Source organism: Miniopterus schreibersii (genome assembly GCF_964146895.1).
Source record: "Miniopterus schreibersii genome assembly, chromosome: 6".
Classification (NCBI taxonomy): domain Eukaryota; kingdom Metazoa; phylum Chordata; class Mammalia; order Chiroptera; family Miniopteridae; genus Miniopterus; species Miniopterus schreibersii.
Window position 1 is genome coordinate 60,330,113 of NC_138107.1, and position 25,646 is coordinate 60,355,758.

The window sequence follows — 25,646 nt, forward strand, 5'->3', positions numbered from 1 at the left end:
CTTTCAGTTCTTTAATGAAAACTTTTTATTCTGAGCTAATTGCAGATCACGTGAAGTTGTAATGCAGCGATGCTGTGCACCCTTTCCCCAGCTTCACCCAGTGATAACATCTTGTAAAACTATAATATCACAACGGGGTTATTGACGTTGATACACAAGATGTGAAACGTGGACTGTTGGATTTTAAGTCCCTTTGTCGCCTCCCTTGCCCGTGATCTCCCCTTAGAGGTGGCTGTGGGAGTTAAGCTACCTGGGTGTTAGGGTGAGATCCTGGGGAGAGTGCGTCTCTCTTGTATTTCTTTTGCATGCATCTGCCTTTTTCAATACGGGATACCTTAGGCATTTTCTCTCCCTAGCAGTTTTCCATTTTCCCCTTTGGCATATTTCTAGTTCTCGTAGCTTTATTGAGATATAATTGACATATGATGATGTGTAAGTTTAAGTCTACAATGTGCTGATTTGATACATTTATATATTGTGAAATTATTATCACTGTAGAGTTAGCTAACACCTCCATCACCTCACATAATTACCATTTCTTTTTTGGGGGTGAGAACATTTAAGATCTATTCTTTTAGAAACTTTCAATTATATATAAGACATTGTGAACTATATCTAGTTCTTTGAAGTCATCAAAACTGGAAGAACAACAGGGTGGAAATTCCCGATGTAGTTAATTCCCTTGGGATAAGTTTATCTTATTAGTGCTTGCCACAGAAAACTCCATATATAGTCTACTTCCGTGGGCAAGAGCGAAATTACAACTTCTGATGACATAAATTAGGATGCTGTCGTTTCCTTCAGGTTTTTTGGAAGAACAAAGACTCATAGAATTTCATTTTGATAGCTGTGGAAAAGGGAAATTTTTCCAAGGAGGTACATATCCCTCAGCAAAGTAGTGATGGGCGGGTTGAAACCTTAAACCCGCTCACGTTCTGCCTGTATCACTGAATGAAATGAGTTTCCTCTTGGGCTTTAGAGTAGAAGTTTTTGAAAAGAAATATAATTACAGGGTTGAATAAAAGTGACACTGTGGAATTTTCCTTTGTCATGACATGTCACTTAAAATTTAGAATACAGTAATCATGTGTAGGTTGATTCACATATAATCATTCCTCATTTTATATTTAGCTGTGTTTTCTAGAAAAAAGTTTTTACTTGCTTTTCTCTTATTAAAGCAGAATTTCATGGTACTAAGAAAAGAGACATTTAAATGTTTACCAGGCCATATCTTGGTGGCTTAGAGAGGGTTAGCTATGTGCATATTTATATGCACAATCATTTGTTTGTACACTAGTTACCCCAGTGTTGCTCTGTCAGAGTGCTCAAAATTAATGCCTCCGAAGGTGGGACAGGTCACAAATGCATGGCCAGGACCTGGTAGTGAGCCAGGGTGTTTGCCTCTTTTAGGTTTTAAAAACAATTTATTATTGATTTTTAGAGAGCAAGGAAGGGAAAGGGAGAGAGAGAGAGAAACATTGATGTGAGAGCATAATATTTATCGGCTGCCCCCCAGTGGGGATCAGCCCACACCCCTTGACCTGCAACCCTTTGGCACACAGGAAGATGCCCAACCAACTGAGCCACACTGGCAGCCACCAACCATATCACTAGCCCTGTGAGAATGCCTGTTGATATGGTTACCATGACTTCCAGTTTTCAAAAAAACCCTGTAAATTGGATTATTTTTAAATTAAAGTCTTTAAAAGCAGGCAAACAATTCAAATTTTAAATCAAAACCCCATGCATTATGTGCTTCTCCACCGTATGCTTCACTCTAGTATAATTTTCATTTAATTCTCAACAGCCTTGTATTTACTGCCAGAAAGCCCAAGAAATATAGCTATCACCTCAAGTTTAACAAACAAATTTGCAACCTTTGTCCCAAACCTGCTTGCTCTCTGGGCTTCCCTTTCTGTCCATATTAACCTCAGTGTTCCAATCATTTCTGGACTCAACATTTTAATGTTTATTTCTCCTCTTGGCTTTCCCACTATAATTGGTGAAAACCTGAGTCTGTTGATACTTGTGAATTTTCTGGGTTTTCTTTCTCTTCCTCCCCCTTTTAGCTAGCTCATTTCTAGCCCTCCTGTTCCTCTGACCCAGATTCTCCCTGCATTCTAGTTCCCTTCATTACCCAACCAGGTTGACCCACTTTTTCAAATACCTCTTTCATGATGTCTCTTCTCAAAAGCTTCTTTGGGTCCCTGTTGCCTATAGTATAAATTCCTCAACTTCTGCCTAGATCTCCCGGTTGCAAAGTAGTGTTATCTTAGCTGTTCATCCACATTTCCCTGGTATTATCTGACCCCATCTCCTTAAGGTCAACTCTCCCTCAATCCAACCTCCTGGCCAGGGCTGCCCAGAATTTCTGGATAATGGATGGATCCTTTGCCTCCACCTTGTCTGCTGAAGTAGGGTAGATTCTGGAGTTCCCTGCCCCACCCCTGAGACTTTTTTTTTGGACTAGGCCTCCATTATCATTTGAGCTGCAAATAACAAGTGGAATAAAGGATGCCCGCAAGTGAATCCTCCTCTAGTTTAGGGAGGAAGCAGCAGCAGGCAGCTGGCTCCCTTGGTCTTGAGCTTCCCAGTATACCCTAGTTGGGGCTTCTATAGAGAGGCCTTGTTTTACCGCCTGACGGAATTCCTTCTCCAAGTGATTTCTGCTCTCTCTCCCTCCAGCTAAGGGTAGGAATTCTTGTTCTTTTCTGTGAAGCCATATGAACCACAGGTATTTTGCAATTTGAATGCAGTGTATGCTCATTTGCCTTGCAGCCCACCCGCCTGTGCACAACATTAGATGTTGGAGTGATTCACTTGGTTACTTTCATGTACTGGGGCAACTTGCTGGTCTGTTGATGGCCTTTCCTATTCAGAGAAGTCTTAAGAACACTTGTTGTTTTAGTGAAGTAGTGATAATTCACTAAAAGAGATCCTTTCTTGTGTGCCTCAGCACTTTGTTTAAGCCCCTGATACAGCACATAGCATCTAGCGTTATAGTTATTTGGACATGTGACTGTCTCTCATTTTACTCTCAGTTCCATGAAGCAGCCACTGCTGCTTTTTGTGTCACCAACAGCACCAGGTCTGGTGTATGGCAAGCACTCAACACAGGAGATCCTTGATTTTCTCTAATGATACACCCTGAGTCCATCAGGAACTATCAAATCTATGACTGTCATTAACGAGATAGGAATGTTGAATGATTGCTAGTCCCCAAGTGAATGACCATCTCTCAAAGTCCTATCAGCCTGTCTCAGATTCCATCGGCAATATAGATTTTGCACATATTATCTCATTTGATCAGAACAGTACCTCTCTGAAGTAAGTAATATTATTTTCTCCATTGCAGATTTTTACATGACATTGGCTTGCTATAGAAAAAACCACAAATGGCAAATCTGTGAATGCTAAGGGCCCACTGTGCAAGTTTGCATGGGCAGATAGATGATTAGAAAAAGTGAAATGGTTAATTGATATGTTTGCTAATGGCTTTCTATTCTAATATATGAAACATTTTGATCGGTAGTGTTCATAAGATTAAACTGAGAAACAAGATGAAATAACCTGCAACAATTGTACTGTTTAACAATTTAATATTATTTTTCAAAGAAGGAATAAAACACATGACTTGGAAATTGTACTCTCTCTCAGTTGTCAGTAAGAATTAATTTCACTTCTTAAATTGGAAACTGTCCTTTGCACTTGCTGTTCCCTTATCCAGAAAACTCTGGCCCCAGAGTAAATTGTTTTTTCTTTAACAGATGATGGCTGTGGGCACATAGTGTCCTATCTGGACAGTGGCACCATGGTATCTAAGAATTACCCGAGGACTTACCCCAATCACACTACCTGTGAGAGGACGATCACAGTACCGAAGGGCAAGAGGTTGACTCTGAAGTTAGGAGACTTGGATATTGAGTCCCAGAACTGTGCCTCTGACTACCTTCTTTTCACCAGCAATTCTGATCAGTACGGTAAGAAAAGAGACCTAGGTTTCACATTTGCATTTGGGGGGAAGGGAAAATTGTCTGTTTCTTAATAAAATAGCCTGGGAAGATTAGAAGAGAAACTTGGTTTTGTAAACTCTTCAGGTAGTTCTCACGGTGCATTTGCCTCATAAGCTGCAGCAAACAAGTGTTCCCGGCAGCCCACGTGCATGCCTCGGGAGCCTTTTCTGAGCTCGTATCTGGGAAGAGCATTGGAGATGCATGGCACTTGGCTAAAACATCTGTGGTTCATTCAGTCCTGTGACAAGTACTTATGGAATAGTGATCATGTGTTCAGGACCTCAGCGAGAGCTGGTTGGGCTATAGCAGTGAAAACCCAGAGTTCCTCCTTCGTGGAGCCTGCATTGGTGGGGAGGGGAGGCTGGAAAATAAACCAATGCATCTATAATGGGAGGGACTGTGAGGAAGGAGAAGGAGAATAAGGAAAGATGGAGCCTGTTTTGAGTTGTCTGTGCTACTGCAAGTGGGATGGTCAGGAGGGCTTCCCGAGTGAGGGGACATTTGAGCAGAGACCCAGATGAGGAGAGGGAATGGACCATGCGTGTATGTCTGGGGCCAGAGTTTTCTGGATAAGGGAACAGCAAGTGCAAAGGACAGTTTCCAAAGTAACCTTTTGAAATTAAGCTTTTTGTGCTTTGGGTGTGCCGTTAGCACACTGGCTTCAGAAATCCCCACAGCAGTGACCTACAGTCCCAAAGCCAAGGAAAGAGCTTGAGTTTAGCAGTTTGAGAACAATGACAAAATCTTACATACAGGTTCTTTTGAGATTAGAGGTTTTCTGAAATTCTCTATGTATACAGCTCCACAACTGATGTAGGTTTTAGATAAAATCTCATCTGCCTACTCATTCTATAGGCAGTTTCACAAGCACACAGCTTTTGAGGCTGTGGTTACATTTAACCCAGACTTATTTCTTCACTCCTGGTGCCTCTCCGCAGATGGAGGTGCAGATCAGCCCTGAGACTATTCAGATGGTCTTATTCAGATGATCTTTCCCCATTAGGGGGGAAAATCTAAAATATTTTAGCCCTGACAATATTATGTCTGTTATGATGACAGTTGAATAACTTTGACGGAGTAAAGATGGTTGATTTCATGTAATTATTTGCACTTTTTAAACTCCAGTTTGACTCAAGTGGGAAAAATGAGAATTGCAGGGATGCCTAAGGCCCCGGGGACCACTTACTGTTCAGTTACCTCTGGTAATCGAATCTGAATTAACTTACAGAGGCATCAGGGAATCTCTCATTAGCCAGAAATTTCATTCGGAATCAGAGAAGACTGTCAGAGCTCCCTTGTAAAATGTGAGGCAAAGCGTTCCCGGGCTGAAACTGCTTTCTACACTGGTGTGTCTAGGGGAACATCTTTCCCAAAAGATAAGCAGTTAATTCTACCTGCTGACTGAGCAGCAGAGGAATCATTTGCTCACCTCTCAAATCAGAGGCCAAGGTGAGAAGCACTAGAAAGGGGAGCAAATCTCCCCAAGCAGGATTGGAGGACGGGTGTGGCCTTCCCACACTGGGAACTTACTCCATCACCTTTGCAATATACTCACAAATATACAGAAAGGAGGGAAAGCATGGGATTAGCTCCATATTAGGAGCTAGGTTACAAGGTGGTTGCGGTTGGCCTCAGGGCACTGTTCTGCCCATTTCTAGATTCTCGAATTTTCAAGATTTCGACTTTTCACTAGGAAATGAGTAATAAATTAAAATTCACTTATAGCAGTAAAGCCAAGTAAATTAATTTTTCTCTTTAAATTTTTTTCTGTGTACAGTTCTGTTTGTCTCTTAAAGACAAAATATATGCTTGTTGTAGAAATAAACATAGTCAGTGTTTTGTATCCAGGTACATGCTTGGCCCTTATATATATTTTTTCTGGCATCCCTACCTACATCCACCCTGCAAGGTAAATATTAACCCCTTTGTACAAAACTGCATCACAGTGGCATTTAAGCAAAATGCCAAAGATCTCACAGCTAGATAGGGCTAAAAGGAAGATTTATATCTGTCCTGTGGCTCCAAGACCTCTGTTTCCAGATTTCTCCTCCTTTCTCTTGATTCTACCACCCAGAGAAAACCACAACAAATTATTACCTTTCCAGGTAATAATTATTATTACCAGACCTATATTACATATATAGCAATTTTGTCTCAAGCACCGGTGTAGTAGATATTTGGGGTATGTTTTTAAGATAAAATATTTAATGATGCTCAGAATTTCTTTTGTGGCTATTTTAAAGATTTTTCTGATCAGCCTTGCTAATGCAAATCCAGCAGACAAAGAGACTAGAAATTAGCAATAAAAGGAATACATGAAAAGGAAGTTAGAATATTTTAATCCTATAAGTATATTTTAAAAGAATTAAGTGGTTTAAGGGTACATAGCAAGTGTACACATGCATATGTCATATATGGTGCATATATATGTTTGTGTCTTTTATAGTTTTGAAGAACATTCTGGGAGTAGTCGCTTACTCATATATGGGTAGTACCTATAATTTTTAATCCAGTGACTTGAATGTAGTAGATACTCAGAGAATAAATGATTTTAAAAGTAAATCAACAAGTTCAATGACAAGGAACTAGTTAAGTAAAACAAGTTATAGTTACTTGGACAATTAAACAGCTATAATTTAAAAGACGTTTAACCTAGAAAGCTGCTTATAATATATATAGTGTTAGGTAAAACATGAATATACAGTAATGTTATAATGATAGAAAAAGCCTTTGAGTAAAATAAGTCAGAACATAACTATAGCAAACTACTAAATTAGGACTTTAGAAGGTTTAGTTATGGGTATTATGTCTTCCCTTTACTTTCAATTCTTTCCATAATAAACATATATTTCTTAATAAAAAACGAATAGATTTCCTTGGACCAAAACCACTAACTAGACATATATTTTAACAGAGTTAAAATAGTTCCCTGATTCAGTTTGAACTTTCGAGAGTGCGCAGGCATCCATACAAAGTAGGAGGAGGCATAAGTGCTTTGTGGCCCTGCACCCGAGCTCAGGGAGTGGGCATTCCTGGGGCTGTTGCCCAGCTCAGTGGGAGGGTGGAAGGGCCCTCTGCAGCCAGCGTGGCCACAGGAGCTGGTGTGACTTCAGAACCACCCCCCCCCCCCCCCCCCCCCCCGGTGTCAGTACAGGTTCCCAGGGACCCACAGCACTATTTCCTGGGCCTGTGGTAGAGGGGAATGCCCGCTGAAGTACTGCAGAGGGAGTTTATCTTCTGGAAAACCTCCTGAGATTCTGGAATTTGACAGCTCTAATGATTATATGTGTGGCTAAAAAAGCTGAATAGTTTATCCAGCTTGATTTTTTTCACTAACTAATTTATTTGCTAAAACCCATGGCCAGAGGATTTTAAGACTCAAGACTATCCAGCTTTTGAGCATGCAGCTAATGTTTTGAAAAAGAATAATGTTTTCTGGCATTAGTGTTCGTAAGCTCTGCCAAGAGTGGACCTACTTGGAATGTGATTGCATTGACCATTGTGAATATGCTGAAGTTTTACTGTTTAAATCATTATGCAGTTCTTCTTTAATGGTTCACTCCCGTGCCAGTTGTTTGGTTCATATACTTTGGGTGCTTTTTTTTTTTAAATATATCTGTATTGATTTCAGAGAGAGGAAGGGAGAGGGAGAGAGAGAGAAACATCAATGATGAGAGTCATTGATCTGCTGCCTCCTGCACGCCCCCCACTGGGGATGGAGCCCGCAACCTGCGCATGTTCCCTGACCGGGAATTGAACCGTGATCTGCTGGATCCTAGGTCGATGCTCAACTGCTGAGCCACGCCAGCCGGGCACTTTGGGTGCCTTTTATCATCCACACTCATGGAAGCAGAATGCACTGTGAGCAGTGTGAGTTTCACAGTGGTCAAGCGAAAGATGCACTTGGTCTCATCGATGTTAAAAGGTCTGATACATGCAAGATGGGTTATTATTCTGTGTGTCACGTATTATAATTATGGCTGATATTCCAGATTTGACATCAATTAGAAGAATATGCTTATGGATCTATGGCTGAGTTGAGACACTGACTCTTCCTTTCAAAATGTCCTTGAAACAGCAAAGTTGATAAAGTGTATCAACTGTACATTAGAAAATATGTTTTTAAAGAACAAAACTAGTTTTTAAAGAATTTTTTTTAATTTTACTTGTAAACTTATAAAAAATGTTGGATATAAAATATGCATACTGACTTTGAAGATCATGTGCTAATATTCTGGCCCAAAAAAATCTTTAAGAGGTATCATACTTTGCTTAGTAGAGATTGTTTTCATTCTAACTAAGGGATTTCTGGGGTTTTGTTCGAGACCAAAGTAATTAAAGTAACTGAGACTCCCTTCAAAAGAAACACTAAGGTCACTTCTCTTGTGTAGGATCCAGTCCAGAATCACGAAGCATTTAGTTGTCATGACTCCTCAGTCTCCTTTAATCTGAGACCGTTCCTTAGTCTTTCTTTGTCTCTTGTACAGTTTTAAAGAGTTCTGACCAGTTATTCTGTAGAAATGTCAGTTGATTTGGGTTGGTTTGATGAGCCCACACGATTAAATTCAGGTTGTGCATTTCTGGCAAACATAACACTATTACTTTTTAAAGTGGTCTTTAAAAGTCTTGTTTACATTAATTCTGCCAGGAGTAAGAACTAAGTCTGCGATATGTTTCTTCGCTTCCCTTTCCACTGCCTTGGTCAGGTGGACTCATTTTTGCATTCAGATCTGCATTCATTGAGGTTATTTCCAGTGTCTTTCCCAAACAGCTCTCTGTTGTTCAGAGAGGTCAGTGTAATATGAGGCTTTGAAAGGATTCAAATATAAGGTGACGCCTTGTTTCCAGAGGACAGTTTTGGAAAAGAAGCTTATCTTATATTTAAACACATAAGACCACAGGTACTTGACTAAGGTAGCCACAACTATTCTAGGGTTGAACAAATTCACCTTTAAACCTGGAATTTGAAGATTCAACAAGGAGTCTATTTAAATAACATCTACTTAAATGTAAAATTGTTGTATAATACAGTGCAGTTCAGATTGCTGCTTTGGTACTGAGACTCTGTTTAGCTAAATAAAATATTAAAATATCTTTAACTTGGGGGGGGATGGTGTTGATTTCAGCATTGTATCATACCAGTATACCTACATTTAAACTATGAAAAAATATTTAACATTGTTTTATTTATGATACTGAAGAGGAAAGGTTGTGAATTCTTACTGAAGATCATTATTCTCAACTTTAAAACTCTTTAGCCCTCTGGTTAGGTTGCATTTCCAGTCTTGTTGACCACAAAGGATATAGAGACTGAGCATTCAGCTATATACTCTACCCTGGGTTTAGTCCTTAGAGTTGCTAACTCATTTAACCCTCACAGTAGCCTCTGAGAGAGGACCTGTTTGTAATGTCCACACATAAGGAAACTGCAGCTTAAAAAGGTCAAGCAACATGCTTACGATCCCTTAACTAAATCTGGGATTCAACTTTGGGCATTTGACTTCAGAGACCTGGCTCTTAACCACTGTGCCTTCCGGATTTGGTGCCATCTGATTAGGGGCTTGTGCATGAGACCTGAGCTGTAGTTCTTCTTGGTTGTCATTTGCTAGAAGAAGTAGAAACTTCTGAGGGCCTTGCCCAGGGAGTATCCTGGTAATAAAATGGATTTCTGATAAATCACTCCCATACAGATTATCAGTATAAATTTAAGGTTTAAAAATACTTAGTCAAAATACTTAAGGAGGCATCATGGCCAGTGAACCTAACTGTAGTCAGTTAAATGAGTTGTGTTCTGCTAAACGAATTGCACTATAGGAAAACCAGGAAGCTCCAGAATTGTTTTCTTACATTTCCTGTACTTCCACCTCCACCCCCAATATTTTCTTAACCATTGTCATTGACTCAGAATTACAACCATGTGAAGTCAACTGTTAATATTTATATTATACTAAGAACAAGAGAAATGGGAAAAGAGGAAATAATACTAAGTGATTTGCCTCACAATTGCAGCAAGATTTCTGTGATAATATTTTAGGATAATGCATAGCTGGCGTATTCATTTATTATGCTTTTGTTGATTTTTAAAAAAATCCCAAATACAGGAAAACACAAGATTGGCAGCTTCTATTTTACAAATTGCTTTATGTCTCCCAGTCATATGATGGAGAATGCAAAATTCTTACGACTTTTAAAGAGACAACAAAAGCCTTCGAAGAAATTTCCAGCTTGCATGGAAAGTTGTTTTGGGCCTCAGACAGCCTAGAATTGCATTCTCCTCTAGGATTGGGGCTACTTTGGTGGAAATTCTTGAGCAGGACTGCTTTGTTTGTTTGGTTTTGTTTTGCCTTTTAGGCCAAGAGAGAATTCAGAAGAATTTTAAAGTTATAGAAAACTTTGTATCAGCCAGAATCATCCACACTAGACATCTTATTAACATAATTGTAACCTCAAGGAGAAAAAGCTACTGGCATCTCCTCCTTTTCCCCAAATACTTCCCAGGAGACGGCACTGTGATTTACTTCCAGTAATTACCCTCTCCTGTTGGGAGAGAAGTAATGGCCTAGGTGGGTTGAGAGCTCCAGCGTTAGGCACTTCTTGACATGCCTTGGCCCAAAGGAAAGCCACACCTTTGTCTAGGAATCTGCCCGGTTCATTTATCATCTGTCACTGGTTTTTGTCTGGGAACCGGAGACCAAAGCTCTCCAGGGATACCACTCACATTCTTACGTGACTATGGTTTTAATGGCACAGTCCAGGAATATCCCTTTTTTTATGTTAATTTCCTTCCTTTTTCATAGAAAATGACCCCGAAAATTCAGTAATTTTGTACAATGACACTACTGCAATTAGCAAGCCAGGGCAAACCTTGCCATTTGACTGCACTGAAAAAAACACACAAATGGAAAACGGCCTTTGCAACTTCGCGTTTCTTGTTTCCGCAGCACGCCTCGCTCGGAAGGCAGATCTGGCCCATGCTGGGGACCGCTGCCCCGGCAGCTGATAGTGTGCGCCCTCCCGGGCAGTGTCCCTTAGGCTCGCTGGCGTGTTCTTATTTGTCATAAGGAATTAAATGTGTGCTTCAGAGGTGCTCATAAGGTTAACAAAAGATCTTCGGAGGATTTTTTGTTGTTTGATTTCTGACAAATCTCTCCGGAGTTAGGCTTTCATTTGGTCTCTGCGTTTGTCCCCACTGAGCGAGTGGTTGCGCAGGGGGAGGGCTCTCTCTCTTTTCAAATTATGCATCCATTTTTGAAATCTGTCCGTTTCACAGGTGAAACAATTACTTAGTTTCATCACTTTCAAGCTCAAAAGCATAGACCCACCTAAAGTGACTTGGAACAGTTATTAAGCAAACTGTGACTGCCTCGAAATGTCCAGAGACTGAGGCAGGCAGCCCCTGGGGAATGCGCAGTAGTAGCCGTGGCTGCCTGGATTGTCCGACCGCCAGAGAACAAGAGGGCTCCCGGCTTGGCTCTGGGCAGACGCCTCACTCTTCCCTGTGGGACAGCTTTCTCATAGTCACACACGGAAAGATAAAGGGTTTCCCCTCTCAGCTCTCCATGGAACAGGGGCCCCAAACGAGGGACGTGTAGAGAGGAACTGGCTACTGCGCCCAAAGAAGGCAGCCCCTGTGGTTCCTGGCCTGTCTTCCTTTTGGCCAAGGCGTCAGTCCGTTGTCGGCCAGGCCTTGGCCTCATGTCGGGTGCCAGATGCCACAGTGCCATTCCCTTTGGGATCCCCGATAGCTCCTCCCACAGCCCAGGCCTGCAGTTACCTTCCACGAAAGGTCCAAGTACTCACTTTTCCTGACTTTTCTGCCTGCTTGATGAAGTGTCTTTCTGCTGCGCCCCGTCTGAGGGAACTTGGAACTGTACAGGAGGATGGGACCTGCCTCGCAGGCAAGGATGGAGGGGAGGGGAGGTGGCGTTAGACGGCAGGTCCAAGTTCTGTGTAACAGCACCGGCAGCTGTGAAGCAGAGCTGTGATGCCTGCCTTTAGGTCTGAAGACCCACCGTGGACGGGGTGGGGGTCAGTCTTGCTGGGAACTGAGACAGGTTTACCGATCCAGGGATCCAGCCCGGGGTGGAGAACTCAACCGCAGTCAGAGGTAGAGGTCACCACGCTCACATTTGGGCGTCCAGTGATACTGTCTTCGTGGATGTTTAAGCATGGTTGTGGGCCCTTTTTAAAAGTCAGGATGCAGAATAGGAACAGCGAACTCTATCGTTTGGGCAGATGTGGGTGCAGAGAGGCTTCCATGAGGAAGGGTCATCCTCAAGGAGCCTGGCCGAAAACCGAGAACTCTGCTCAGGGCGGACGCACAGCTTCCTTTAGTGGGTTCCCATTAATTATTTTTCCCCCTCACTGCCGCTCAGATTTTTCTGTTTTCATCTCTCTTCCCTTTTAACTCTAGGAATGCAATTATTAACTTCCAGTCTCCGAAAAGGAGTCTGTATCTGCCAGACTTTCAGACAGGCAATAATTGGGATGTTTTTTATTGTCCTCGTGACTTTGCCGTAGGCAGTGTAGCAGCCAGTCCTTAACTTCTGTCCCCCACCCTGGACTAAAACCGCCTCCTGCTGTTGCGATGGTTGTAACATAAAGAACCCATCAAAATAATTTTTATTGATGGCGTTTATATAGAGAGTATATCCCATTCCCTCTAGGATTTAGCTACATTTTTTCAGCATGTCAATAAGAATGTGACGGGATTGGTGTCTCTGGGGTAAGGGTGATTAAAAGAGTGTGTGTGTTTATGTTTTCTTTCTTTGAACTTCTTCCAGAAATATTTGCATGCCTATCATGACTTTGGGAGGATACAACCAAATTATAGAGTTTTACTATAATGATGTGGGTTTTTTGGTCTAGAAAATCATATGTTTTGTATAACAACTTTGTGTGATGACATACACACTTACCTATTTGTGTAAAATATACACAATTTTGCAACCTTTCATTTCAACTGTACCATAAACATAAAAAATAAAATTATAATTGTTTAGCCATGAGAAAGGAGGACATCCTGCCATTTGCAAGAACATGGGTGAACCTTGAGCCTATTGTGCTAAGAGAGATCAGACAGACAAAGACAAGTACAGTATGAAAGCACATATGTGGAATTTAAAAAAGCCACGCTCATAGAAACAATATAAAATGGTGGTCACCAGGGGGTGGGGGGTGGGTAGGAGAGCTGTTGTTTAAGGGTACAAACTTACAATCAGTGAATAAGCCATAGCCGGGAGATGTAATGCACAGTGTAGTGAGTATAGAACAGTGTTGTATTAGAACCATGAAACTTCCTGAGAACTGGAACTTAATTATCCCAAACACTAAAAAGAGATGATAATTATGTGACATGATAGAGATGCTAATTATTCCTACAGTGGTGATCATTGTATATTTAAAAATATAAATATTTAAAATATATAAAATATATAAATATATCATGAACGTGTTATACACCTTAAACTGACACAGTGTTATATGTCAAATAGATTTCAACTAAAAAAAAATTCCAAACAGTTTCTTAGTGATAATTTAGACTTGTGTACTTCATTGTTTTTATTAGAACTCATTGGAATGCTGTAGAAATTTAAGGAGAGATTCATATCATCACCATTTGGAGAGGAATACATGTTATTCTTTCCTCTAGGAAATGATAACCGTGGTTAGAAAAATATTCTGATTTATTAACAGCAACAATTTGCTAGTTATTTCACTTTTATTCTTAGGTTTGTGAAACAAGTATCTTCACTTTGCAAAGAACAAAGAAATTTCAAACATATGTAAACAAACAGAATAAGTTGCAGAAGTCAAGCACAGTCACCTGACTCATTTTAATTTTACAAAAATACTTATTCTATTTTTTTATACAAAAATGGGTTTAGTATAAATTGCCTATGTACCATGCTTGTGAACACCATTAACATTCATAAAAATCCATGTATTCATTACACTAATGATTTCCTTTCTGGCTTTTACACACTTTTCCTCCTGACTTCTTCATGATATTTAAAAATGATAGGATGAAATATTTTATCTTTATAACCAGGTTTAATTTTTAAAAACACACTTGCAATTTAAAGAGTATTTAGAAGTCTACCACATGCCAGGTATTATAGGAGCTGCTGGAGATAAAGTGCTGGAGAGAAAACTTCCTACCCCTCTGGGACATAGTGTAGAAGGAAAACAGACATTATTTGTTCACTTGTTTTAATGTATTCATTTATTTATTTCACAAGTACTTACATAGCTCTCGTTATATGCTAGATACGCTTCTAAGTAATTTGCAAGTATTAACTCATGTAAGTAATTATATATGATGAGTGTTTCTAAAGAGGGAAGTGATCTTTTTTATTTGGCTTTCACTGTAATTTAACAACAGGGAACAACAGTGATTTGGGGCATGAAGGTAAACACATAGCTTTTCTCTCTTATTCTGTCACATCTCAAGATGTGAGCCCAGGACAGGACAGAAGAGAAATCCTACCTCCTACAGCAGGAGAGGGTTTATGATCGTCACCTGAATCTGTTAGCAGTTTGGACCCTCGGTTGGTTTTAGCCAGTGTCATCAATTTTACTCACATTGAGTTAGAGGGGTCTGTTTCTTTTCCTCTCCTTCCTTAACCTGATGATGTGGTTGTTGCTGTGGACTCTTTCCATACTGTTTTATTTTGGGAGAAGTTGATGAAGAATACCTGTCTTCAAAACCTGCTTGCTGCCGTGGCCGGTTAGCTCAGCCGGTTAGGGCATTGTCCCAATGCACCACGGTTGTGGGTTTAATCCGCAGTCAGGGCACATACAAGAATCAACCAATTAATGCATCAATAAATAGAACAACAAATCTCTCTCCCTCTCTCTAAAATCAATCAATAAAATTTTTAAAAAATCTGCTTGCTAATTCCTTTTTTCAGAGAAACTATTATGTCTTGCATATATGACTTTTAAGATGACAATTAACAAATTATACTTTAACTTGAGTGGTCTTAGGAAGACCTTTTGTTTTTTTTTTAAGCTCCAAATCTAGTTTTTGTCCTTTGAAAGTTCATTGAGTTTCCTATTGCTTTTCAAGCAACTTATTCTAGAAACAATATGTAATACTCTTAATTGCATAATTTATACTAAGTTATTTCAGAAGGCTTTAGAAATTATTTTGCGCTCTTATGAACTTTATTTTACAAGTCAAAATAAATTATATAGGTTACCCAGAAGGTACTGTAAGAGAGAGATAAATGTATAAACTGAATGAGAATATAATGTTTACCATGTATTGGACAGTCTTTTAATTCTGGAACCTCCTTAAAAATGGGAATTTGACAGTTTCTTTGAGCAAAATAAATGAGGCCCCTAGAAATCACTTTTGTGATAACTTTTTTTACTACCTGTCTTAGTCGGTAACAAAATACCACAGACTGGATAAGTTAAAAACAGACATTTATTTCATATGATCTGGAGCTGGGAAGTCCAAGATCATGGTGCTGGCATATTCAGTATAGTGGCTGGTAAGGGCCCACTTCCTGGCTCATAGCCTTGTCTCTGTGTCTTCACATGGTAGAGGGACAAGCAAGCTCGGTGGGGCCTCCGTTATAAAGGCACTAATCCCATTCAAGAGGGCTTCACCCTCATGACCTAAGCACCTGCCAAAGACTGACTCCTAATGCCATCGCATTGGGGCATTAGGATTTCAATATGTGAATTTTGAGGGGACACAAATTTAGATAATACTTTAAGCAAATTTAAGAGGCCCCCAGAATATCACTTTTGTGATAAAATTTTCTTTACTACTTAATGTATTTGACCTTTGTTCATTAGTCTTATTTTTACAAAACCCAAAACCTATCTCTTGGGTTGTCCACAATTGACTAGTTCTAGCCTATTACTTATCCAGAGTTAGCCCCTTTCCCCCCTTGGCTTGTCAATATAATCAGGTTCACATCAGTCTCAGTATTAAACAAAATTCCAGTTGAGTGATGGTTACAATCTTACACATGTGTTGTCTGGTGCATTTGACCATTAATGGAAAAAATGCCACATACCAATTCTTTGTGCTGGTCTAAATTTTGAAATGTGCCAAAAATGTGCTTTGTTTTTAGGACCATATTGTGGAAGTATGAATGTTCCCAAAGAACTCTTGCTGAACACCAGTGAAGTAACTGTTCGCTTTGTGAGTGGATCCCACACTTCTGGGCGGGGCTTTTTGCTGGCCTATGCCAGCAGCGACCATCCAGGTATAGCAGAAACATCAACACAAACCTGTAAACCTTTATCTGTATAAGAATTCCCCTTGCCGCCTATCACTATCTCTGGGCAGAATTGTGACCTGAGATACAAAATTAAGATGTGAGGAAAGAGGGGAATGCAAGCTCTGAACTGAACACTTTTATAGGACATGTTAGATCTATCACCTGACCTATGTGGAAGAGAGTTGATCTCATTTTCCTGGTGTGCTTGGGTGGAGCATCTTTGGGGCTACTGTCCTGACCTTTCTAAGGCCTGGCTATTCTCTGAAGCCCTCTGCCAACCCATTTTTTAGCTGAGGACCAGCCTTTTGTCAAGTGCTCACCCCCCATTACACACACATACACACACACACCCCAGTTCACCAGCATGGAGGCATGTGAACCTGAGCAGGATGTAGTCAACTATTAAAGAGCCCACTAACTACGCAGCTGGCACCTGAGCAGGAGAGAAGGGAGGCACCAACACTGATGAGAGAGGAAAGCGTGGGCTCTGTCCAGGCCTCTTATACTCCAGAGTAATTACTGTGCAGCCCACTTTGTGTGTGCCCAGGGCACAGAGGTGCCCAGAATTTCTACATTCAGTCCCCTTTGGCAGAATTACTCTGGGGAGGGGGAGCACCATTCATTCCCCTCCCATCCAATCAGATCTGACCAAAGCCAGCAGGCCCTAGCATGGCCAGTGTTCACCATATGTTACTCCCTAAGAACTATTGAAAAGATTAAGGAAAGAAAGAACTATTTATTGCAAGTGTGGAATATTTTGGAAACTATACTAGGTTGATAGAAATCCATAAAAATCCATAGTATCTTAGCATCTCCATTGCTGAGTATTAGTTTGGTTCCATACCCAAAGATCACCCTCTTTTTACGTCCTTGGTCCATAACGGTCAAAGTTGAGAGGCTATTTGTGTTCTCTGTAAACACCTGGTTCTTGGTCACTCAGAGGCTACTAGCTAAATTGTTAAATTACAGTGTCCCTGAACCTTCTCTATGAACCACATTGGGCTTTAAAATTGTTTTGCTTCTGCCACGGGAGGTTATACACATGATCTTGTAGGCATGTAGTGGATAGCAACTAACCAATGTTGGCTTTTCTGTTGGGAATAGATTCTGTTGTCACTCACTGGACAACCACTGAAAAGCCATCATAGGTGGCAGGAAAGAGAAATGAAGGGAACTGTTGAATCCTGAGGACACTGTGCTCAGTTTTCTTTCTTCACTCTAACCCTTTCCCCATATGGAAAGTGAAGGGATTATAATTTAGGTTCTTTTTTTTTTTTTTACTTAATTTTCACTAGATAAAGAATAAATGCTTTTTAAAAATTGTCTTTTTTATTTTAAAAGAAATCTTTCAAGCATCCTAACTTCCATTCAGTCTGCTAATTACAATTATCTTTATGACAGATTTAATAACGTGTTTGGAACGAGCTAACCATTATTTGGAGACAGAATACAGGTAAATATAGGCTGTGCTGCAGTTATATGTTGCTGAACATTTTGCTTACCTTGACATTAAATAAAATATTATTTGTACTTAATTTAAAAAATCATCTATGTAGTAACTTTCAAGGAATAGTATTTGAAATGGCTTCTTATACAGCAGAGGTAAGCAAACTTTCCCAGTCAAGGGCCAGGTAGTAACTATTTTAGGTTTATTTCCAGGTCATGCCGTCTCTTTTGCATCTATTCATACAGTTTCGTTGCCGCTGTAATGCAAAAGCAGCCGTGGACTAGATGTAAACAAATGAGCAAGGCTGTGTTCCAATAAAACTTTATTTACTACAACAACAAGCAGCACCCTGAGTCTGGCCCTTGAGCTCTGAGTGCTGACCCCTGAGTTCCGCTGTAGCACCAATAAGCCATAATGGAGTCTAGAGTGCATTTCTTACCTGGCTTGCATTGGGAGTGACTTTTGTTAATTCTTTGACTTTTGGAGGATGTTTACTTTGTCTTGCTCACAAATGAGAAACCTACTGAGAATTAGAGATGAAAATTTCCATCCCAGCTTTAACTGGAAAATGGCTTAATCTCTTTGAGGTGCATTTCCTCACCTGTAACATAGAAGAGCCTAGAGCAGGATTTCTCACCCTTAGCACCACTGATATTTGGGGTCAGATTCTTTGTTGTGCAGGGCTGCTTTGTGCATTGTTGGATGTTCAGCAGTAACCCTGGCCTCTGCCTCTACATGCCAGTGTGGTAACCAAAAGCGCCTCCAGACATTCCCAGATGTTTCCCAGTTGGCAAAATTCACACCCAGTTGAGAACCAATGGTCTAGAGATCATTGCCAATAACACTAACAATAGCTATAACTCCTTAGAGTGCTTTCTTAGTGCCTGGACTTAGCATATAAATAACTCATGTGAATGTCCCAACATGCCTACAAGGTAGGTTCTTACCCCGAAACAGAGGCACCAGGCAGTTCAGTAGCTTGCCCAGGACCGCACACTTAACAAGCATACCCAGAGTCAGACCCAAGAGTGCATGGTCTTAATCACCTCGAACATTCTAATAAATGAGATTATTTTATTTGCAAAATCAACTCTAGTGTTAATTAATATTAAGTCTAGTAGAGAAAAACAAAAATAAAAATGACCAATAATTAAACATTGCCCTGTAAAGTTGCCATTCATCTGATGTAGATTTACGCCAGCATTCTCTGAGAGCTTTTCAACCATACCTATCTGGGGGTGACGGGGCTCTGGGCACCAGTGATCATTCTCTGTCCTCCTAAAGAAAGGAATATATGAGGCCTGCAGAGTGAGGTTATGGTTCCAGATCACCTAAGCCAGCGATTTTCAACAGGTATGCCGTGGCACACTGGTGAGCCACAAGAATTTTTAAAACATGCACTACCTGACTATTTATTCAGGGACCGTGATCTCTTTTCCCTTAGATTGTCAAATTAAAAAATGACAGCAGCCAACACAACAGTAGCCATCCAGCGTGAATGAATCAAAATTATACCTATTTTTTTTGTCAGATTGGCAAGAAATATTCTTTTTTTTTTTTTTTTGAGAGGAAAGAGGTTGAAATCACTGATCTAAGCTGTAGCCCAACTGTTTGTAGTGTTTAAGTAAATATGAGGTCTGATGCCTAATACAGGTCCACAATTCCTTATTTATTAATTATGAAATGCAGAAAGCTTTAAAAGTCAAAAGGTTTTTGTGACTCATTTGGTGGCAATACTTGATTAACGTGATCTTAAATTCATTTGATGGCAAAATTGGACTAAAATTAAGAAGTCTATTTAGTCTCTATGTATTTGACTTAATATGACTATTCATGTATTTGACACAGAGATATTAATGTTTTTGATTAATATGTGTAGACCTCACAGGGTCTTACATCATATACATCATTGGAACTATTTTACTTTCTAAGATGCAAAAAAGTCTGAATTCTGAAATACGTCTGGTTCTACGGATTAGGATAAGGAACTGTAAACCTGTAGTAGGATTCCCCATTATTTTTATTTCTTAATTCCTTGATCATTGCTGGAATGCTGGACTCTGTTAGGACAATGGGAAAGAATTGTGAGTTATTTGGGTAGTTTTGATAATCATATGTTGTTACTCATCTCATTTGCTAAGTCATCAGGAGGAAACTGAGAGGAAAGGAAGTCAAAGCAGCTGCTATTTTGGAATCTGTTTGGGCTAGTACATTCTTTTTAAACAAACCGAGTAAACATTGTAATGCAGTGTATATAGAAACAAGGGCATATGGCTTTCATCTTCAAAGTTGTAATTGTTCTTATAATATTTTGACTTTCTTTTTGCATGTTTTTCATAGATGTATAGCTGCCATTCACAGCCTATTGATATGTTGACTCTTGAAGGAATTACAGATGAACTTAAGGGGTGTTAAATGCACTCTTCAGGGTCACACAGCCAGCTAGTACCAGTGCATGGGGCACCCGCCCTAGGCCCTTCCACCATACCACACGCCATGAAATATTTCTGGAAAGTTTCTTGAAAAATAACTGTTAAGTAAATGGGATCCTAATTTTAAAGTATACCTTTTTAAGTCAAACTTATAGAAAAGTAGTTTGCTAAGGGCTGGAGTATAGGGGAAATCGAGAGAGGTTGGTAAAAGGGTATAAACTTCCAGCTACAAGAGGAGTGAGGTCTGAGGATCTAATGTGTAACAGGATGACTGTAGCTGGTAGCACTGTGTCGTGTAATTGAAATTCGCTAGAGAGTAGGACTAAATTATCTCATATATATTTGTATATAAAATTACATGAGACGGTCGACATGCTCACTACATGGGTAGCATAAGTCATCATGATGTACACTTTAAATATTTTACAGTTTTGTCAGTTATACTTCAATAAAGCTGAAATATACATATACAGCTTTTTTTCTGATTGTAAAAGTAGTTCATAACTAATGTGACCATCGCTGTCCAATACCAGCCATGCATGGCTAGTTCAAGCTGAGGTGTGTTTTAAGTATAAAATATACCACAGATTTTGAAGACTTGGTACACACACACAAAAAGGCTGAAAATACCTCATTGATAATCTTTCCTGTTCATTACATGTGGAAATAATATCATTTGAATATATTGGGTTAAGTAAAATATATTATTCATATTAGTGGGGTTTTTTTTCTGTTTCTTTTCACTTTTTTAATGTGGCTAGTAGAATATATAGATTTACATATGTGGCTTCCATTATGTTTCTATTGGATGTTGTTAGTAGACTGAATCAAGATATTAGAGTTACATAACAGAAAGTGGAATTTTCTCAAAATCCCACTAGAATCCAGATGTAATTCCTTGTCTTTTTATCCACAGAAAATATAAGTTGTTATTTTACATATTTTAAACATATCTTTATAAAAACAAGGTCCTGCTATATATAGTATTTAGAAATTTTGCTCTTTAAAAAAATATTTCTTGGACTTAGGATCAATTAAGATACATTAGGGAAGCTCATTGTTTAATAAGGTTTATAGTGACTCCTTATATAAAACAAATAATTATGTGTAATACTTGCTTTCAGAGTAACATTTTATATTAATCTGTGTTTTTATAAATCAGGTTTCTGACTTGTCATTAGAGCAAAGTATTCCCTCCTGTGTGTACTATGGAGAGAAATGGTTTTAAGTATAATTTAATACTTTTAAATTTAAGTATAATTTAATCAAATTTAAATTCTTTTTTTTTTTTTTTCTTTTAGCAAATTCTGCCCAGCTGGTTGTAAAGACATAGCAGGAGACATTTTTGGGAACATGGTGGATGGATATAGAGATGTAAGTGATTGAGGGGAATTTTATGGCAGGGAGGAAATTAAAAAGAGCAAGTGCTGTCGCTGTGCCTAAATTCATTACAGAGTAAAATCAAATAAGATATAAAACAGTGCAGATAGATATACAATTCTCTTTTTTCTGGGATTAAATGAAATAAAATAAGTATAAGAACCAAGTTTATTCATGTATTCATTCCTATTTTTAGCATTTCTCATTAAGCACAATGTAAATGAAATGGTAAAACGAAACCTTTTTCAAGACCTAAGAATATAATTCCATCTAGTTTTAATAAGAGGCCATCTTTTTGTTATACTTTATTTCTTTATTGTAACGCTCCATTTGGTTCATGTAATGATAGCCAAGGTCACGAACATTCACATCACAGAACAGTGACAGTGTGCCTGGGACCAGTGGAGCCCTCTGCCCTGTTCTTATATATTATCCCCCTCCCTCCTTGCTCCCCAATTTCTTATGCCTAATGAGACTTTCTGGGTTATATACACTTTTCCCAGAGAGAAATAAATTCACAAGAAGTCATTTTTCTAAAGTATATGTCCTGTCTCCAGAATCACAGTCTTTCATTTCTTACTATTTACAGATTTCTATTCTGGAAAGCCGATACCTGATTTTTTAAATGTTACATTGCTATTTAAAATAATTGAGTTTACAGGAATGTGCTTGAGTTATTAGAAATGTGATGAGACTTTCCTAAGAGTTACTGGCATGTGTCTTCAAGCACAGGGAAAGCATTCATGTTCTAGAAGACTGATTCTTCATCTCCAGCAGGAGGGAAAACTTGCCTTTTTTTGTTGTTGTTGAAAGTATTACAGATGTCCCCATCACCCCCCTGCCCCTCCCTTTTTGCTGTTAGCACATCCTGATTCTGGAAGCAGCAGCTTTTGTTATTTTGGTCTTTATTTCCTTTTCATGTATTGTCTTTATTTACAAGATTCACACAGGATATTCATTTGGCCTATAAATTGTTTGAACCTTAAAGTGATCTATACTACCTCAGTCTGAAGATAAGCTTGGCACAGGCTATTCCTAAATGACTTCAGGAAATTAACTAAGAGAAATAAAAAGTATAGTTTTCCCCCCAGTGATGGAAAGTTTTTCTTTATTATTTCCGGTACCATGCAAGAAACTTAAGAGTTATGTACAATTTGAGAGATAGCATCATTTTTTTCTTACTTAGTTGTTTATCTTGCCTCCTCTTGACAGATTTATTTTTCAGCGTAATAGGTAAACAAATGGTTTCCTGCGCAGTAGATCTGCATACACGATTTGCAAGTGCTGCAAACAGGTTTCCTACTTGACTCACTCATTGGTTTTACACCGTTTGCTTTTAGAATGATTTTATCTGGAGGGAAAATTTGTATTTTGAAAACTAATCTCTTCAAAGAAGTCTGATTAGTGCCTTTTTTGTATATTGTGGGTATACCAGATATCTATTGCTACTTAACAATATTACCGTAAACCTAGAAGCTTAAAACAATACATGCATTATCTCTCATGTTCTGTAGGCTGTGAGTTTGGGCATGGCTTAACTGAGTCCTCTGCTTCAGTGTCTGAAGGGTGCATCCAAGGTGTCAGCCAGGCCTGCAGTCTCATCTGAGACTTGACTGGGGAAGGAGTGGCTTCTACGCTCACATGGTGTTGGCAACATTCAGATTTTCTGATGGAGGAGCTCAGTTTCTTCCTCGGTTTTGGCTGGAGGCTGTCCTCAGCTCCTTGCCTTGTGGGCCTTCCAAGGAGAGTTTCCTAACAAGGGATTCTCCTAGCAAGATTGGTTACAATCTGTCTAGTCATCCTCCCACACAGGTCTGTGCTCATGGGAACCGAGGACCTGGGCAACCCATTGAAAAGTTCTAGTCCATCCTCCAGCTCCACTTCCCAATAGGCCAATTTCAATCCCAGGGCCGCTGGCTACTCAGCCACTCAGGTGCTCCTGCATGGGTTGTCATACCAGACAGCAGTCATTTAGTGTTCTGACATTATTTTGTTTTAAATGCCTACTTAAATCTCTAAATGAAGCGTGGTGTATAAAGTTCACCTTCTCAAATGGCCCTCAGTGTGTACATCTGGTAAACCAAATGTAAGAAACTCTGATCCGTTATCTATTTCTGCTGAACAGTTATCTGTTTTTCCCACCCCAAAACTTAGTGGCTTAAAAAAAACCCCTTTTATTGCTGATGAGTTTGTGGCTCAGCAATTTGGGCTGTTCAGTTCTTTAACTACCTTTGCCTAGAACAGCTCCTGTGGCTGCAGTCACATGGTGGGTAACCTAAGGCCAGAGGGTCAAAAGTGGCCAGATCGTCAAAGGTGGCCTCACATGTGCAGCAGAACAAGCTACATGGCCAGTTAGAGTCAGTGTGAGAGGCGACTGCACAAGGGCATGGTCGCCAGGAGGTGTTATTCATTGGGGGGACCGCTACTACCGTAAAGTACCTACTTACCCACCTAGTGGATAGGTTCCCAAGTTAGTCAGGGGACATATGGTGACTGGTGTCATTGAGATAGTGGTATGTTAACATTTGTCCTCCCCCTTTTACTTTTATGTAAATGAATTATAGGTAAACAATGTCATGGGTCGATTAGGGATCCTGACCACAAGTTATAACAAAGTGGAAAGCTCCCACTATATTTTAAATGCATTCTTGAGTAAGCTGCGAGCGACAGTGTTGCTGTGTTTCAGAACTCTTTACTGTGCAAAGCGGCCATCCACGCAGGAGTCATTGCAGATGAACTGGGCGGCCAGATCAGTGTGCTTCAGCACAAAGGGATAAGTCGATATGAAGGAATCCTGGCCAATGGTGTGCTCTCAAGGGAGTAAGTACTTTGCATTTTGTTTTGAGTGGAAGGTAACCTAAAGGCATGCTCAGCTCACAGTTTTGGAAGACCAGCAGACAAGTGATACCGAGGGTTCGTCGACTGGGAAAAGTGTGTGTGAGTGTTACGGCAGCATTTTAGTGTCTGTGAGGAAGGTTAAATGCAGCAATAAAAAAGATCACTGGGCCCAGCTGGCGTGGCTCAGTGGTTGAGCATCAACCTATGATCCAGGAGATCTCAGTTCGATTTCCTCCTGGTCAGGACACATGCCTGGGTTGCAGGCTCGATCCCCAGTTGGGGGGCAAGCAGAAGGCAGATCAATGACTCTCATCATTGATATTTCTCTCTTTCTCTCTCCCTCTCCTTTCCTCTCTCTGAAATTGATAAAGATATATTAAAAAAAAAAAAATCACTGGTTATGCTGACAGGTAAATTAAAGTGGCACACATCTGAAGTCCCAGGGCAGAGGAGCATTTCTACTCAGGTGCTTTATGTGGGAGAGAGCAAAGACTTATTCCTTTTTAGCTTTTCCTGTTTCAGTAATTTATTGGTTAATCTCTAATATTAGCAAAGACACTGAAGGGAGACGAGGGGCTGAAATAAACCTACTCTGAACTAGGGAGCTCCCCAGAGACTCCTAGAGACACTCTCCTAATGAATAATAGTTGGGAAGTGAAGAAAGATGACTTTCGTTAACGTTGTTAACTTCTGTTTGGTGTTACCCTCTGCTCTTTTGCCTTCATAAGAGAAAAGTGTGTCAATTACTATAAATGTTTCAGCCCCAGCTTTTAATGCTTTTAGGTTTCCTCAGCTTCTGGAGTGGAAAACTAGAGCCGTTAGGACTAAATATAGGCCGGCCTGTGGTCCAGATGTCCACACACGTAAACAGGCAGATGGAGCGGTCCAGGGGGAGGCTCCCTTTGGATGGACGCCTAGTGAGGGAAAAGTTTTCCTCAAGCCATTGTGTGTCTCTCTCCTCCTCACCCCCCAGACAGGGATGGCTTCCCACTACTGTGACTGTTTTTTTGACAGGTTGTCACATAGTCTTGGTTCTGAGGGTATAGACAAAACAGGGGCTATAGGCATTTCAGGATCCAAAGTAGGAACAGTAGGCCAGGACCTACTAGCTTGGAGGCCACGGGCCAACGAGGCTTGAACAGATGGAGCCGGAGAGCCAGCGTTTCAGCCGTTTCGGCCGGAGAGGGGAAGCAGGGGCCGCAGTGAGGGGAGAGCCTGCCGGCATCTTCAGGAGGGCAAGCAGGCCCCGGGCTTCAGGGGACGAGTGGTGGAGTCAAGGCCTGAGAAGAAATGC

General features: G+C 40.1%; 1 protein-coding gene across 1 annotated transcript in view; it reads left to right on the forward strand.

Moving 5' to 3' along the window:
- Positions 1–25,646, forward strand: part of DCBLD1 (discoidin, CUB and LCCL domain containing 1) — a gene marked incomplete at its 5' end in the record, with an annotated part of 54,771 nt that overhangs the window by 15,891 nt on the left and 13,234 nt on the right. Inside the window, 5 exon segments of the mRNA XM_081141372.1 lie at positions 3,768–3,980; positions 16,106–16,240; positions 17,657–17,708; positions 21,436–21,508; positions 24,201–24,334. Coding sequence (XP_080997498.1) covers positions 3,768–3,980; positions 16,106–16,240; positions 17,657–17,708; positions 21,436–21,508; positions 24,201–24,334 — 607 coding nt within the window.